Raw genomic sequence first — 14,396 nt, forward strand, 5'->3', positions numbered from 1 at the left:
ACTGAAAGGAGCAGCCAGCCAGAACGATGACAGAATGATGCATCTGGTGCAGCACCGGAACTTTCCGCACTGTGATAATTTATATGACTGAAAGGAGGGACAAGTAGGAACCAAACAGCACTGCCACATTCCACTGCCCAAGCCTGCGCTGAGAGCTCAACAGAGATCACGTGACGCCCACCACCCCCCCACCCCCTCAAAACCATGCTCCACCCGCCCCCTCTACTCCAAATACTCAGTGCCCTGCCCCCTCCACGGATGGAAACAGACAGCATCACGCTGCAACTGGAGGGTCAAACCGTGATGCCCACAGATGGGACAGAAAGATACAGGGGAAGATGGATGTGATTTTTTTTACTTTTTGGGAGGTCTGTCATGCGATTTATTTTCCTCATGCAGACCTTTGCAGCAGCAGGCTAATATACAATAGAAACACATTTTCATCCAAGTCATTGATAAAGCCATTTAGGAATCCACAAACTTGCCACTGTGCTCACATTGCAGACGTCGATTTGGTGACACTTTTGCGTTGCAGAAACGAGGAAGGGAGAACATGTGCACGTATGTGTGCAAGGGGCCTACGGGTTTCCTCTTGGGCCCAGTTCTGCTTTCAGGGGAGGTCAAAAATGTCAAGAGACCAACCTGCCTGAATATGAGGGAGGGAAGTGGTCAGGGTCCCAATAATAATTTCCCAATAATAAAACTAGTTGTCATATTGGGACTGTCTGCACCACGCATTACAGTCAAATGCAAAACCCACTGCGGTATTAACTTGGATAACTCTGCAGTTACTAAAGCATGTTATGCTGTGGCCACCCGCTGCAGTGAATCGCTCTTTAAAAAATAAACATAAAAAAGTCACTAGAAATGTTTGAGATCTCGGTCCTAATGCAAATTGTTAACAAAATGATCACAGATCAGAGTCTGAATGTACCATCTCTCTGAAACCTGGCTCCTGGGGTTTGTTTCTTTCAGTCGAGCATCACGTCTGTCACGCAGAGGGGGTGGTGTGTTGCAGCTATTATAAGTCTACTCTCAATTTCACCCCAAAGTTTAGAAATACATTTTCGTCTTTTGACCCGAACCTACCATTAAGTGTGCACAGCCTGACGTGGCCAAAATAGATGGTAGCATGCAGTCCTTTTTTGGGTGCCTGTTTACATGCCTTATTCTGTTGCATTTGTTGTTGCTTTGTTTTAAGAATTATGTTTTTTTCTTAACATATCTGCAGATAACGTTGTGAATGTTGGCAGATTAAGGGAGTTAAGAGAGTTATTATGTAGGCAAAAAAAAGTTTTTTTGGGTTTTTTTTTGTTTTTTTTAAATACCACAAAGACTTTCAGACATTTGGGAGCAAAAGCACGAAAGTACCTGTTGACGGAAAGGATGCCTACAAATGCAATTACTGCTCTGCTAGACATTCCAAAAATCCAACAAATATGAAGCTGCATTTCTCCGTCTGCAAGAAATAAATATCCACTAAAATATCCAAGCAAAAAGTCATGCCAACTGAAGGTGACCCAAGACAGACAAAAAAGGGCAAGGGCTATATACGACATGCAACAGGTACCAGTCTCAACCGACTCAAACCTTTTTTTCTTTCCTCAAGTGCTTGGCTATCTGGGGGTTCAGGCTGGGTGTTTCCACACACTTCCCCCATGAGACAATACCACATTGCTTCCTCTCGCGTTTGTGACAGTCCTGGGTCAGCTAGTTTGAATAAAGTGACAGAAAACAATGTTCAAAAGTAGATTTACTACTAAGGAGCTAAGGAGGCTTCTTTTATGTACAATGAAAACTCAAGAAGAGGGTAAATTCATTCCTCAATGACCTTTACGAGAATGGGGGGGGGAGTGTACATTGTTTTGCAGTTTGTCACTCCGCAGACGACATGTAGGCACTCGGCGCTACTTGTGCGTCTCAAGTCACTTCAACGACATGAAGGAAGGCGTGTGGTTGATTTAGGCAAGCTCAAAGTTACTACTAGCTTGCCAACACGCTGAATACTTTCAGAATTTGTCACTAAGATGGCTGACGTTAACATTTGACAGATTCGGTTCACAGACATGATCTTTCTGATGACCATTTGTGTCACTTTAGTTGACCGAACACTTGATAACTGCCAATTTTGTGACATTTCCAAATCAACAAGTAATGCCTTGGCGCTCGATCCAGCAAATGTAGCCAGAGCAGTTCCAGCCAAATCTACTCGCACACATACCTGGGTTGTGCTAACAAATCAGCCCGGTGCTAAACATGTGCTGTTCTCCATGGCACAAGGCTGAGACCGGAGCACGTAGAGAGCGAGCAAGCTAGTGAGAAGTGTTTGTCTCTCTCGCTCTATAGCTTAATGAAATGCTGGTGAAAAGCACCACATCTCACTCCCAATCCAGTGGTGTCACACTGCGTATGAAGATATTCCTTTTTAATAGTTTTGAGTGTGTGTGTGTGTGTGTGTGTGTGTGTGTGTGTGTGTGTGTGTGTGTGTGTGTGTGTGTGTGTGAGAGAGAGAGCATTTAAGCTATCTAGGACACAGACCCTGGCATCCTGCCTCCCCAGTCCCCATCTACTGTATTTCTCTGTCACTATCATATTAGCTTTATTGGCATGATATAGCTATATATGCATATTGCCAAAACATGAAAAACACAATAAACATGCATTCCATACATTTAAACCAGATTAAGCTTTTTGAATATTAGGCTACATATTTATGTGTGCCTGCTTTTATGAGTGCTGCATGTCAATTAGTTGCAACAGCAAATGCAACATTCAACTCCAAGTATTTTTATCTAGATTTGTTAAATAACTTGAAACATATTACCTTTTGTATGAGACCACCCAATTTTCAAAAGTGTTGGAACATGTGACTGACAGGTGTTTCTTGTTGCCCAGACATGTCCCATTAGATTGATTGGCTAAACAATAAATAGTTCTGAATGTCTACTCTTGGTTTTAGCCTTGGGTTTTGCCTGTGAATACTGCAGTGTTAGAAAATAGAAACCAACATGAAGACCAGAGAGGTGTCTTTGGGAGAAAAGCAAGGCATTTTGAAGCTTGAATATCAGTCAATGACATCACAATCTCCACAGGGCAGGAGTGAAGGTATCTCAATCAACCGTTGGAAGAAGACTTATAGAGGCTCTACCACAAGATGCAAACCACTCGTCAGAAGTAAGAATCGGAAGGCGAGATTACAAATTGCAAATTACAGAGATGAGCTCTGGAACAAGGTTTCATGCACCGATGAGACCAAGATTAACCTAACAGTTTTGGAAAGGCCAAAGTGTGGACAAAGAAGGGATCTGCTCATGATCCAAAACATACAAGCACATCTGTGAAGCATGGCAGAGGAAGCGTCATGGCTTGGGCTTGCATGGCAGCTTCTGGAGTGGGCTCACTAATCTTTACTGATGATGTAACTCATGATGGTAGCAGCAGAATTAATTCAGAAGTCTGCAAAAGCATTCTGTCTGCCAACTCACAGGAAAATGCGTCCAATTAATTGGAAGGAACAGCAAAACAATGATCCAAAACACACTGCCAACACAAGGACTTCATTAGGGAGAAAAAGTAGAAGGTTTTAGACTGGCTAAGTCAACCACCAGACTTTAAACCAATTGAGCATGCAATTAACCTCCTGAAAATCTGGCCCTTCATATCAGCTATCTCTTTAACAATTTGCACCTTTATTTATTCTAATTATGTTCAGGTTGATCAATAGGTTCCATATATTTTTACCGTCAGGTTTGTAGATCAGTGGTTCAGTTTTACCTTTTATATAATTTTTACACATTGGAAGTTTTTAATGCTTGGGAACTGAATTAAAAATGTTGAATGCATAAGTTTCTGACTAAATAGATCTTTCTTTTAACCTAATGCAACACTGTGGTCTTCTCAGCTTGAATGAACACATTTAGCATAGCCAAGTTTGGTCAAAAGACATTGATTAAAGTAGTGGAAGAGTGCCCGACACTTCCGGAGCAAACATTATCCCCGTAGATTTTCGTCCTGAAGCACAGAGTCAAGCACAGAGTCACAAAAAGTCAAAATTTATGTACAGGTACAGGTTTATACAGTACAGGTTTATGCACATCCATTCTGCCTTTGGCTCACTCACTACTATAGCAAGTAAACGTGTGATAAGAGCAACAGGACAGCCAAGTGTGACCTTGTGTAAAGCCAGAAGAGGTGTGCTGACACGGCGCTACAGAGACCAGAAATGATGCAATAGAGCCTAAGCAACCACTCAATGTGGGCAAGACTAGTGGCAGGGCAGACTATGGTTAGTAAACGGTGCTAGTATCTTGGAGGTTCCAGGGTTCATACCGATACCAGAAAGGATACTGCTTTCATACGCTTCACCAAATGATTTACATTAATCACTAATTGCAAGTTAACACTACTGCTTATTTTGAGGCAAACGCAAGAGTTTAATTAATTAAACTTTCCTAAGTAGCCACAAAAAAATATTTTACCAAACAGTAAAGCTACCAAAAGTCAGAATGAGCTTTGTGTTAAATAAATTGGCAAAATTGTAAAAATAGTAAAAACAGGTCTGCATAAGCTGATTTAAGCATGGGCCAGTTTAGCCTCTCGACCGGACCCCTCTACTGTTACTCCCTGGCTGTGAATGGTGGTTAAAGAATTGAGCGTCAGTGATGAGATACATTTTTCAACTGATGCTGAGGGTTACACTTTTATATGGATGAGGAACTTATAGATATAAAGAGGGCATAGGCAAAAAGTGAGCGAGCGCAACTTGCTGAAGCTGTATCAGCTGACAGTGAGACGATGGAAAGGGTAAACGAAAACCGGTGGCACACCTGTCATAGGCAACCCTGAGCAGTCGTACTGCTATAAGTGCAATCAGCAAGAGTAGCAACGTATCTTTTCTGTTGGTTTAAGCAAGTGGTCCAAAACAAACTAACTACAGTTTTCTGCCTATATTAGCATGTTTTCATTATATGATATCTATTTATGCAAGCAAATAAACATGACATGTTTATTTGAGTTTGGTTTATTGATTGTGTCTTTTAAATAGCTGGCAGGTGGTGTTTTTTTTGCCTCCGTTAAATCAATGTCTTTTAGCTAACTAAGCTAACGGCAGATGAGTGAGCTACGCAAACTCGATGTAGGAGTGCTTTGAGCCCAACATGTCCCAAATGTATTACATAATTTGCGATGAGAAACTCAGCGGAAATGAGTCTGAAAAATGCAAACTGTACTTTTAACATTAGACTTTTACCATTAACTATGAAAAGAACCCGTTCATGTGACCTTTTTATGGATCCCAAGAGTCACCAAGCAAAACTCTCCAAATGCATATGGCTCGCAGAGACGTAAACTAGAAAGCCGTCGAGATGCTCATTATTTACACGTGACGTTAGCTAGTAGGCTAGTTGATTTTAGAAAAATGGTGCTCCAGCTCAACTCGATTTAATGAACTAACTTAACACTTTAGCCCAGGGAGAGAAACAGAGTTGCCATTTCAAGATTACGAAGTTGGCAGGACTGGCGCACACCCGGTAATGAAACACATACCCTGTTGCAAGCCATCTACCGCCTAGGATGGTGGGCATCGACCGTTTGAATATTTTTAGGTAATTCTTATTTTCATTGTTCATTCGGCTCAAGCGCAACAGTGCCCAGAGGGCGAACTTTCCCTTTAATCCCAACCTACTCTGGCAGGACCCAAATAGCTTTGTCTAAAGTACAGTGTACTCCTGCTCACAGAACAGATGCCATTTTCAACCAAAGCAGCAAACAGTAGAAAGCAGGTGGGGGACATGCAGGTCTAACAAAAGCACTCAAGCCCACTCCGATTACTGGCAGGTTAGCAGCAGAAAATTGAGACCGAAAAGACGATGTTAATTAGTAACGCCCAATTTAGTGCCTCGATTTAAAGGGCCAATTTAACAGACAGGGAGCTCACCGGTTCCCGAATTATGTAGACATCACAAAAATTGAACGCTCCAACATATACTGCATGTTGTGGGAGCAGAGCCTGGAAAATGGTACAGCAAGCAATTACTTGTTAAAATTCCAGTTTGGAATTCTAAAGTATCTAAAGTGTTTTTTCAAAGTTAAGTCAATGACGAGTGTATAAGTTTACAGGCTTCATAAAAAGTACAATTTTGAAAAGAGAAAAAAGTACATTAACAAAGATACCATATAATCAATGCATGGGAGTTATTGATGGAAAAGAACAGGACTCAAAAACAGTCAGATACATGCATGGAAGAAATGGAAGGACAATAATCATTACTTTTCAGCAATGAACAGGGTAAAGCCATGTGTGATTTATAAAGGTTACTTTCATCAACTAATATACAATGGCTGTTAATGCAATGTATTAATTCAATGGACAATATGGACATAATTGAAATGTTCTTTGCGAACACTAGAAAGGACCCAAAGAACACATTGTGGAAGTAGGGGTTGTGCAGTATAGTAAATGGCTGCATTTGTTTTGGGAAGCAGTCTAACTATCGCCTCTCAACTGTAATACCATTCACCTCTGCATTTGCAGTGTTTCCCCCCTACAGACTCACATGAGGTGCACCACCAAAATATCAGTAATATCAATAATAGGATTTATTTACAAGGGGCATCACAGACTGATATACAGTGGGAGCAATAATTATTTGATCCCTTGCTGATTTTGTAGGTTTGCCCACTTACAAAGAATGGAACTGTGTAGAATTTTAATCATAGGTACATTTTAACATCGAGAGACAGAATATCACAAAAAAATCCACAATAACAACATCATATAAATTTTATAAATTTATTATCGTATTTTTGCATGAAATAAGTATTTAACCCCCTACCAATCAGCAATAATTCAGGCTCCAGTTAGTTTTCCATTAAGAAGCACTCCTAATCTCAACTCATTACGCAAAACACCCGTGTGAACTTGTTACATCATTATGTAGCTGTATAAAAGACACCTGTCCACACAATCAATCAGATTCCAACGTTTCCACCATGGCCAAGACAAAGGAGCGGTCTAAGGACATCAGGGACAAAATTGTAGACCTGCACAAGGCTAGGATGGGCTACAAGAAAATAAGCAAGCAGCTTGGTGAGAAGTAAACTGTTGGAGCAATTATTAGAAAATGGAAGAAACAAAGTCACCGCCAATCTCCCTCGGTCTGGGGCTCCACGCCTTGTGGGATATCAATGATCATGAGAAAGGTCAGGGATCAGCCCAGTACTACACAGGAGGAGCTTGTTAATGACCTGAAGGCAGTTGGGACCACAGTCACGAAGAGAACCATCAGTGAAGGATTTAAAATCCTGCTGCGCGCGCAAGGTTCCTCTGCTGAAGAAGGCACATGTACAGGCCTGTCTGAAGTTTGCCAAAGAACACCTGGATGATCCAGAGGAGGCTTGGGAGAAGGTGATGTGGTCAGATGAGACCAAAATAGAGCTATTCAGCATCAACTCGGCTCGCCGTGTTTGGAGGAAGAGAAATGCTGAGTACAACCCCAAGAACACCATCCCCATTGTGAGGCATGGAGGTGGAAACCTTATGCTTTGGGGGTGTTAAGGGGACAGGACGACTTCACCGTATCGAGGGGAGGATGAATGGGGCCATGAACCAGGAAATTTTGGGCGACAACCTCCTTCCCTCAGTGAGAGCACTGAAAATGGGTTGTGGATGGGTCTTCCAACATGACAATGACCCAAAACATACGGCCAAGGCAACAAAGGAGTGGCTCAACAAGAAGCATATTAAGGTCCTGGAGTGGCCTAGCCAGTCTCCAGGCCTAAATCCCATCGAAAATCTGTGGGGGGAGCTGAAGCTTCAAGTTGCCAAGCGACAGCCTCGGAACCTTAAGGATTTGGAGAGGATCTGCAAAGAGGATTGGACCAAAATCCCTCCCAAGATCTGTGCAAACCTGGTGAAAAACTACAACAAATGTCTGACCTATGTGCTTGCCAACAAAGGTTTCTCCACCAAGTATTAAGTCCTATTGTTCTATGGATCAAATACTTATTTCATGTGAAAATATTATATTAAATTTATAAAATGTATATGATGTTGTTATTGTGGATTATTTTGAGATATTCTGTCTCTCAATGTTAAAATGTACCTATGATTAAAATTCTACACAGTTCCATTCTTTGTAAGTGGGCAAACCTACAAAATCAGCAAGGGATCAAATAATTATTGCTCCCACTGTATAGGCCTAATGCAAGTTTATCAAGTGTTGTATTAAAAACACTGGCATGTAGTTTTGCGTGTCCAAGTGAATCAAGGGGGGGCGGGTGCTAATGAGATACCTTTTTTATTTTTTGCAAGCATGATAGTGTTACCCATCCAATATCTGTGCATTTTGCAGCATACTCTAAACTGCGTTCAACACATACCACCTAACAGGATTTTATTAATTCAATATTAATATTATCCTATCACATCAGCTCAAGACTTATTTCAGAGAAAATTGGTTCAAATGTCTGTCTCTTCATCAATGTACCAGGTGCGCTGCCGTCTTACGTTTGATACTTAGTATTTACCCATAATCGGAAGCCCGTTTTTAATCGGTTATAGCAGACTGCAGCAAGTGCCCATTTCTGTGTTTTTTCCTTAACTTTAAAAGGAGGCACTGGGAAATTTAGGGGAAGGCCTACCACCTCTCATATAAAGCACTGGGGAGACCCGGCAAAAAGCAGAACATCAGATGAAAATGTAATTTATTCCTGGATGCACATTAATTCAGAGTTTTGTTCGGCACAAGGAAACCCACATGAACACAAAGAGCAGTCCAAACCACACACGATCCAGGTGCAACTTTCCCACCTTTTATTTTCTTCCCAAAAGCATGCATATTCCTGTGCGTGCATTTTCCTTCTGCTTGACAAGCTGTCACGTAATGGACAAAGCCTTTCTTTTACCCTTTTCAGCAACCTTTTGGGGGGACAGGAACAGCTAAATAGCATAGCAGTCACCATTGTCAAAGTGAAATTGGTTACACAATGATAGTCCCAAGCTCATTTCTACAGCACTTATATCTACTGTTTTTCACTCCAGAATTACCTGCTAATAAACAGCAGTTGCAGCCAGCGTGCACTGCCTTGGTAGCAGCCCATCAGTGACCAGAAATGTACCAATAGTGTGGCATATACCTGTAAGTAAGAGGCTGCTCCTAGGTGAGATTTGTATCTGTGTGCACAAAATACCACCGAAAAAGAAGGCATACCATCATGACTTAACTTAAACGCATTCCTAGCCTTCCGATGCATTTTCGACTCCTATAATCAGATGGAGTTTGCCAAATGACAAAGTTGCCGCTTACTTGCAGGATTGTGTAAATATAAACACACAACCATCCACCCCGACCAGAGGCAATTATTAAGTTCCAGGATGGACAACTCATGACCACATGGGGTAGCCTGCAAATGCGCAGAAAGCTTGTCTGTCAAAACTTTATCTCTCATTTCTTCATTTGATAAGCTGAAGTTCTTAATCTACTCATCAACACCAGAATCTCAAAACCAACATTTGCATCCTCCCACAATTCTTGTATCAATCTGCACAATCTGAAGCATACTGCAGCCTGCCATGAAAGTTTACTGCATTCAACAAAGCCCAGCCATGCAAGCAGTGACCTAGTGACCTTTTGTTTTTGACAACCAAGCCAATACGGAGGACATATCTACCCAGTTTGTGTGATGACTGCATCAACATTTAGAAACAAAAGTCCTGTGAGCTTTGTATAACATGATAGGTTGGTAAACCAAACTACATTTTAGCATAATGTTAGGCTCAAGGGTCTATTGATTGATGTACTGTCCAATTGGCCAGCTTAAATGCAACCACAGCTTGCTCACTTCTCAAAATGATTGGTCAGTTGCTACAGACATTTTGTTATGTTTGGTTTAGCCTGGAAAATGATTCTTACTGATTATTCTCCAGTTGCACAAAAACAAATTTGCAATGGCAACTTTTTCTCAGCTATATAACAATTTAAATAGGGATCTATTTTTGCATAAGAAAGAGTAAAACCAGGAACTGGAGTGTTTCCAGATTCAATTTAATCTTTCTTAGATCATGGTTCCATTTCTCTACCTCAAATAAGACATTGGCCAAACTCATTAGAAGCCTCAACCAAGATTTAAAAACACACACATATACATTTTATTTTTTTATAATACCATTTGCAGGAGAAATACCTCAGTGAACTGACCCTTACAAAAAAGGTATAGTTTGTACAAGAACGCAAAAAGTATTTTTGCAAATGGCTTCCATAATGAATATAATACGCCACAGATACAAACAAAATTCCTGCATGCATTTTAAAATACATACATTAACGATTTGAGGCCAGCACAAATGGTCAACCTACAAAACATTTCAGTTGTCTTCTAACAAACAAACAGACTTACGCATGCAGAGATTTCGGTTGGCATATCACTGGTGAGGCTGTAGTGGCCACTCTGCACTGGCAGAATTCCCAGTACTAAAGCTGAAAGAGCATTGTGGCAAGCTGAACAGCACAAGCCAATAAGAGAGGGGTTCTCAGTGAGCCCTTTGGTTTGAAGAATAAATACATGGCCGTTTCAACGTTTTCCCCATGCATCTCTGCTTACAGAACAGCATTCAGCAGCCAATCTCTCACAACAGGCCAGGCTCCATCATATGGTGGCTCTTCAATACTACCCACAAATCACTTCCTGTCTTGCAGCATATAGTGTTGACAGCATGAGATCAGCTATGCGGCGCCACAACAGGAAAAACGCAGGAATTACTAAACGCTAGCAAACTAAAAGTGGCAACAGTAAAGAATGTGTTGAAAACAATTACAATAAAACTTACAGGTGGAATTCAACCCTTGGCGAAAGAAAACAATGTTGGTTTTCGGCTGCAGTGAACACAGAAATAAGGTGCAGCTACGACAGAGGAAAATATAAAGTATGCTTGTAAAAAAATTAATTAAACCTGGGATTAAATCTGAATATCACGACAGTGTTGATACACTCAGTAGAGTGACTTTCATTGTCTTTCCATTGTTCAGCAAATTAAAATGTTTTGATTCCTCAGTATAATGTTAGGAAAGCTTTGGGGAGATCAAATAACTGCACTTTTTTCAGGGGAATGTTTCAAAATAATGGCTGAGACTCTTATCAGAAACTTGCTTCATTGACCGGTCCGTGCATGAGCGACAGAGGTAGTAACTCAGCCATCCTCCTGGGACTGAGGAGTGAATTTACACAATTCACAAACTTGGACATATGACCTTATGAATTAACATCAGTCATTTTTCCAACCTCAACAGATTCATAATGGCATAGTGGCACATCAAATGACAAGCTTCAATTAAAGTGGACATTTTTGGAGGCCTTCACAACACAATTATAAAGTAAGTTTGTTATGTTAGTGGCTGCATGTCCCCATGCAAACTGAACTCCTTTGTTTCTGACTAGCCCCCTCCCCCAAAAATCAGCTTAATTGAGAATGATTTCATGATGCTTCAACACCTCTAACAAATACTGCTCAAGAATTAAGTTTCCATGACATTCACGCCATACAATTACCTAGCAGGTTAAAACGATGGGATAAGACCATTCACATCTGAAGAAAGTGACAAAGGTAAGCAATGTTAGGTAAACGACAGCTGTCCCATTTGTATCTTAAAAATCCATGCATCTTCGCGTCTTCCTTAAGACTCGAGTTAAATGCCTATTGTAAATGATGCATTAGTCACCATTTAAACGTGTGCAATCTCAGCAAGATATACAGCCCATATCTACAATCTAGATTCTAGCTAGCTAGTTAGATGAAGCATAACCATAAGGTCGTCTCAGTGATACTAGGCTAAGCTACTACGTTAGCAATCTATCCGTAACACGGAAGAGGTACGATTTGTATTGATCTCCAGCATCATGCAAGGGTGAAATGCACCTTTCAAAAAGTAAAGTTTTCTAGCAATAATAACGAAAATAAAAACATTTAACTAGCTGCGGTCCTAAAATCTCCTTTGTTTAGATCCCAAAGCTACAGGTTGTGAAACACAAACGTAGGGGTGGGACACAGTTCGCTAGCTAACGTTAGCTAGGAAGCAAAACCAACAGAATAACCCAACTGTGCCAGGCTGTGAAAAACACGACAGTATATACATACACAACGGACTGTGTTCAGGGCAATTTAATATTCAGCCACACAATTAACAATTATTAGCGCAACTAAACATCTAGTTGCATGTCTCTCACTTCTCCCCTCCCTGACTGTCCCGCCATCTTGGGCCGACCCGAGCAGCCATTACTAGCTAGCGAGTAAGCCAACTGTTTTTTTATTTTATTACAAGTTTGTTATCAACACGCGCCCCGTTTAGCACTTAAACCATGAACGATACATGCCGTGTACAGCATGTGCACAGCTAGCTAACCAAGTTACATGGGCTACGGTATGTTGGTTTGAAATGTCGAATTGACATTTGTCCGGCATACGACATCAGCGTAACTTGAAAGCTGGTTATTGTGTAGCTAAAGGTAAAACAGCTAGCGTTAGTAAGTAGCAAAGTGAGCTACTGTAATTTGCAACAATTAACGAAGGAGTCAGGATAAGTACTTTCCATTTCCTAACTTCTTACTAATGAGCAAAACATTAACACGATGAAAAGGTAAACATGGCCTCCGTCCACGTCCAAACATCTTGCTCCAAAAACAGTTGCTAGCTACATAGCGAACGTTACTTGCTACAATCACATTTCGGACATAGCTAGCTAGCTAACGTTACGTTAAGCATGGTGAAACAGACTAAGTTACATTAAGCGAACGTTAAATTTGGAAGCAGAAAATACCGATAGCACCGCTAGCTAACCAGATGGCAAACGTAATTGACAAGCTGTTCACAGAACTATGGGCATTGGCTATGCTATATAGCGAGCTGTCAAAATCATGGGAAAGCAATAGGTAACGATAGGCAGCTAGCTGGACACCTAGAGAACATATCCGAGGAACATTGGCTAAATTAGTGCTAGCTAGCCATCTGTTCACAGTAGAAGTGTAACATTTGTGCCACAACTAGGTAGGCTACGAAGATAGCTACAACCAACTCATTGCTTACTAACTTAGTTAATTCTGTTCATGGGCGTCATCAGGCCAGTTGGACAGGTTGTAGTTTGATTTAGCCACCTCGCCTAGCTAATGCCCACGTAGCATGTTAGCTAGCCTGGCTAGAATCACTTGGCCAATACAATGTAACATTGTCGCTGCGCTAGGAATGAGATGGGTCGTTTTGCGCATAAGAAGTGAACAGGGCATAGTCAACTATTTTGACATCGTTATAAGGTTAGTTGTGGTAGTCGCTACAAGAAAAACTAGTGAGTTACTAATGTTCCAGGAGTAAAATGAATGCACCAAGCAGGATTGTTTGGGTACGAACAGGCTCTAGTCCTAATCTTGACATACCTTTAACAGCAAGGCCTTCGTTCTGGCGCCATCTTCATGAAGCCTTTGAAATCCAAACAGTCGGCTGCAAAGCAGAGAAGACAACACAGGCGTCTCCGTTACTTGATGTGTTGTGCACTGTATTTACAGACATTTCAAACCACGAACGCATGCACGTCCCCGTAAGAAATCCTGCAAGTTTGCGTAATGGTGCGTTTCTAACCTGTCTATTCCGGCCAAGCTGTTCCTCTCCTGCGTTGTCAGCCTCGGAAAGTCCTCTTCGGTTTCACTCGCTTTTCCCGCCGCCATTTTCTTTTCCTCATCACCAGCAGCGCCGAGACTTCGAGCAGCGGCGCAGGCAGCAGCGGCGAGCGACACTCCGCACGATTTCATGGAAACGCAATGGAGGAGCAAACGGGGAACTCCACCAAATTTAAAAAGCAACCGAAAATATTTTTGGGAAAAGCAACTTTCCCCCAGGATTAAAAATGTGAAAGAATGGTTGCTCAATCCTCCAGGAAAACAAGCCCTCCGGACGGTCTTTACATTGTTTTACAGTAAATAGTAATATGCAACCAATTCCGTGTGATGCATAGCGTGCTGTAGAATCAGGTTTTTAAAACGGGGTGTTATTTGGTAATATCACAAACTTCCCCCAACCACCAGCTCAAAGTTGTTGTAATTGTGTCATAGGCAAACCCACGCCGCTGTCGTTGGAACGCCCTCTCCTCCTCCTGTAGCCAATGGTCGCTATAGATTATTATCACGTGAATATTCTTGTCTTGGGGTTCCTTGCTCAGGAGCTTCGTTTCTCATATAAACTTTTAAATGGAGGCTGAAAAAAACGCACTCAACTTTACGCACTCCTCCTGCTCGTTCCGATTGGTGTTAGCGGTTATATTATAGTGACGCAAGTACACTTTAAGAATACTTTGTTGGCTGCTTTCCCTGTCGCTTAAATGTTGATGACATAGGCGGGGTTTAAAGCAGCAAACTAG

The 14,396-nt window shown here is 41.5% G+C and overlaps 1 protein-coding gene across 4 annotated transcripts in view; it reads right to left on the minus strand.

The window, feature by feature from the left end:
• LOC133123885 (lysine-specific demethylase 6A-like) overlaps positions 1-14,101 on the minus strand; it is a 70,101-nt gene extending 56,000 nt beyond the window's left edge. For all 4 annotated transcript variants that reach the window (XM_061234584.1, XM_061234582.1, XM_061234583.1 and 1 more), the window contains exons 1-2: positions 13,622-14,101; positions 13,420-13,483 (exon numbers count right to left, since the gene is read on the minus strand). In XM_061234584.1, coding sequence (XP_061090568.1) covers positions 13,420-13,483; positions 13,622-13,791 — 234 coding nt within the window. In that variant the 5' untranslated portion in view covers positions 13,792-14,101. The remainder of the gene's footprint in view (positions 1-13,419; positions 13,484-13,621) is intronic.
• Between the last annotated feature and the right edge of the window lie 295 nt (positions 14,102-14,396).

This window comes from Conger conger, chromosome 3, assembly GCF_963514075.1.
Source record: "Conger conger chromosome 3, fConCon1.1, whole genome shotgun sequence".
NCBI classification, from domain to species: domain Eukaryota; kingdom Metazoa; phylum Chordata; class Actinopteri; order Anguilliformes; family Congridae; genus Conger; species Conger conger.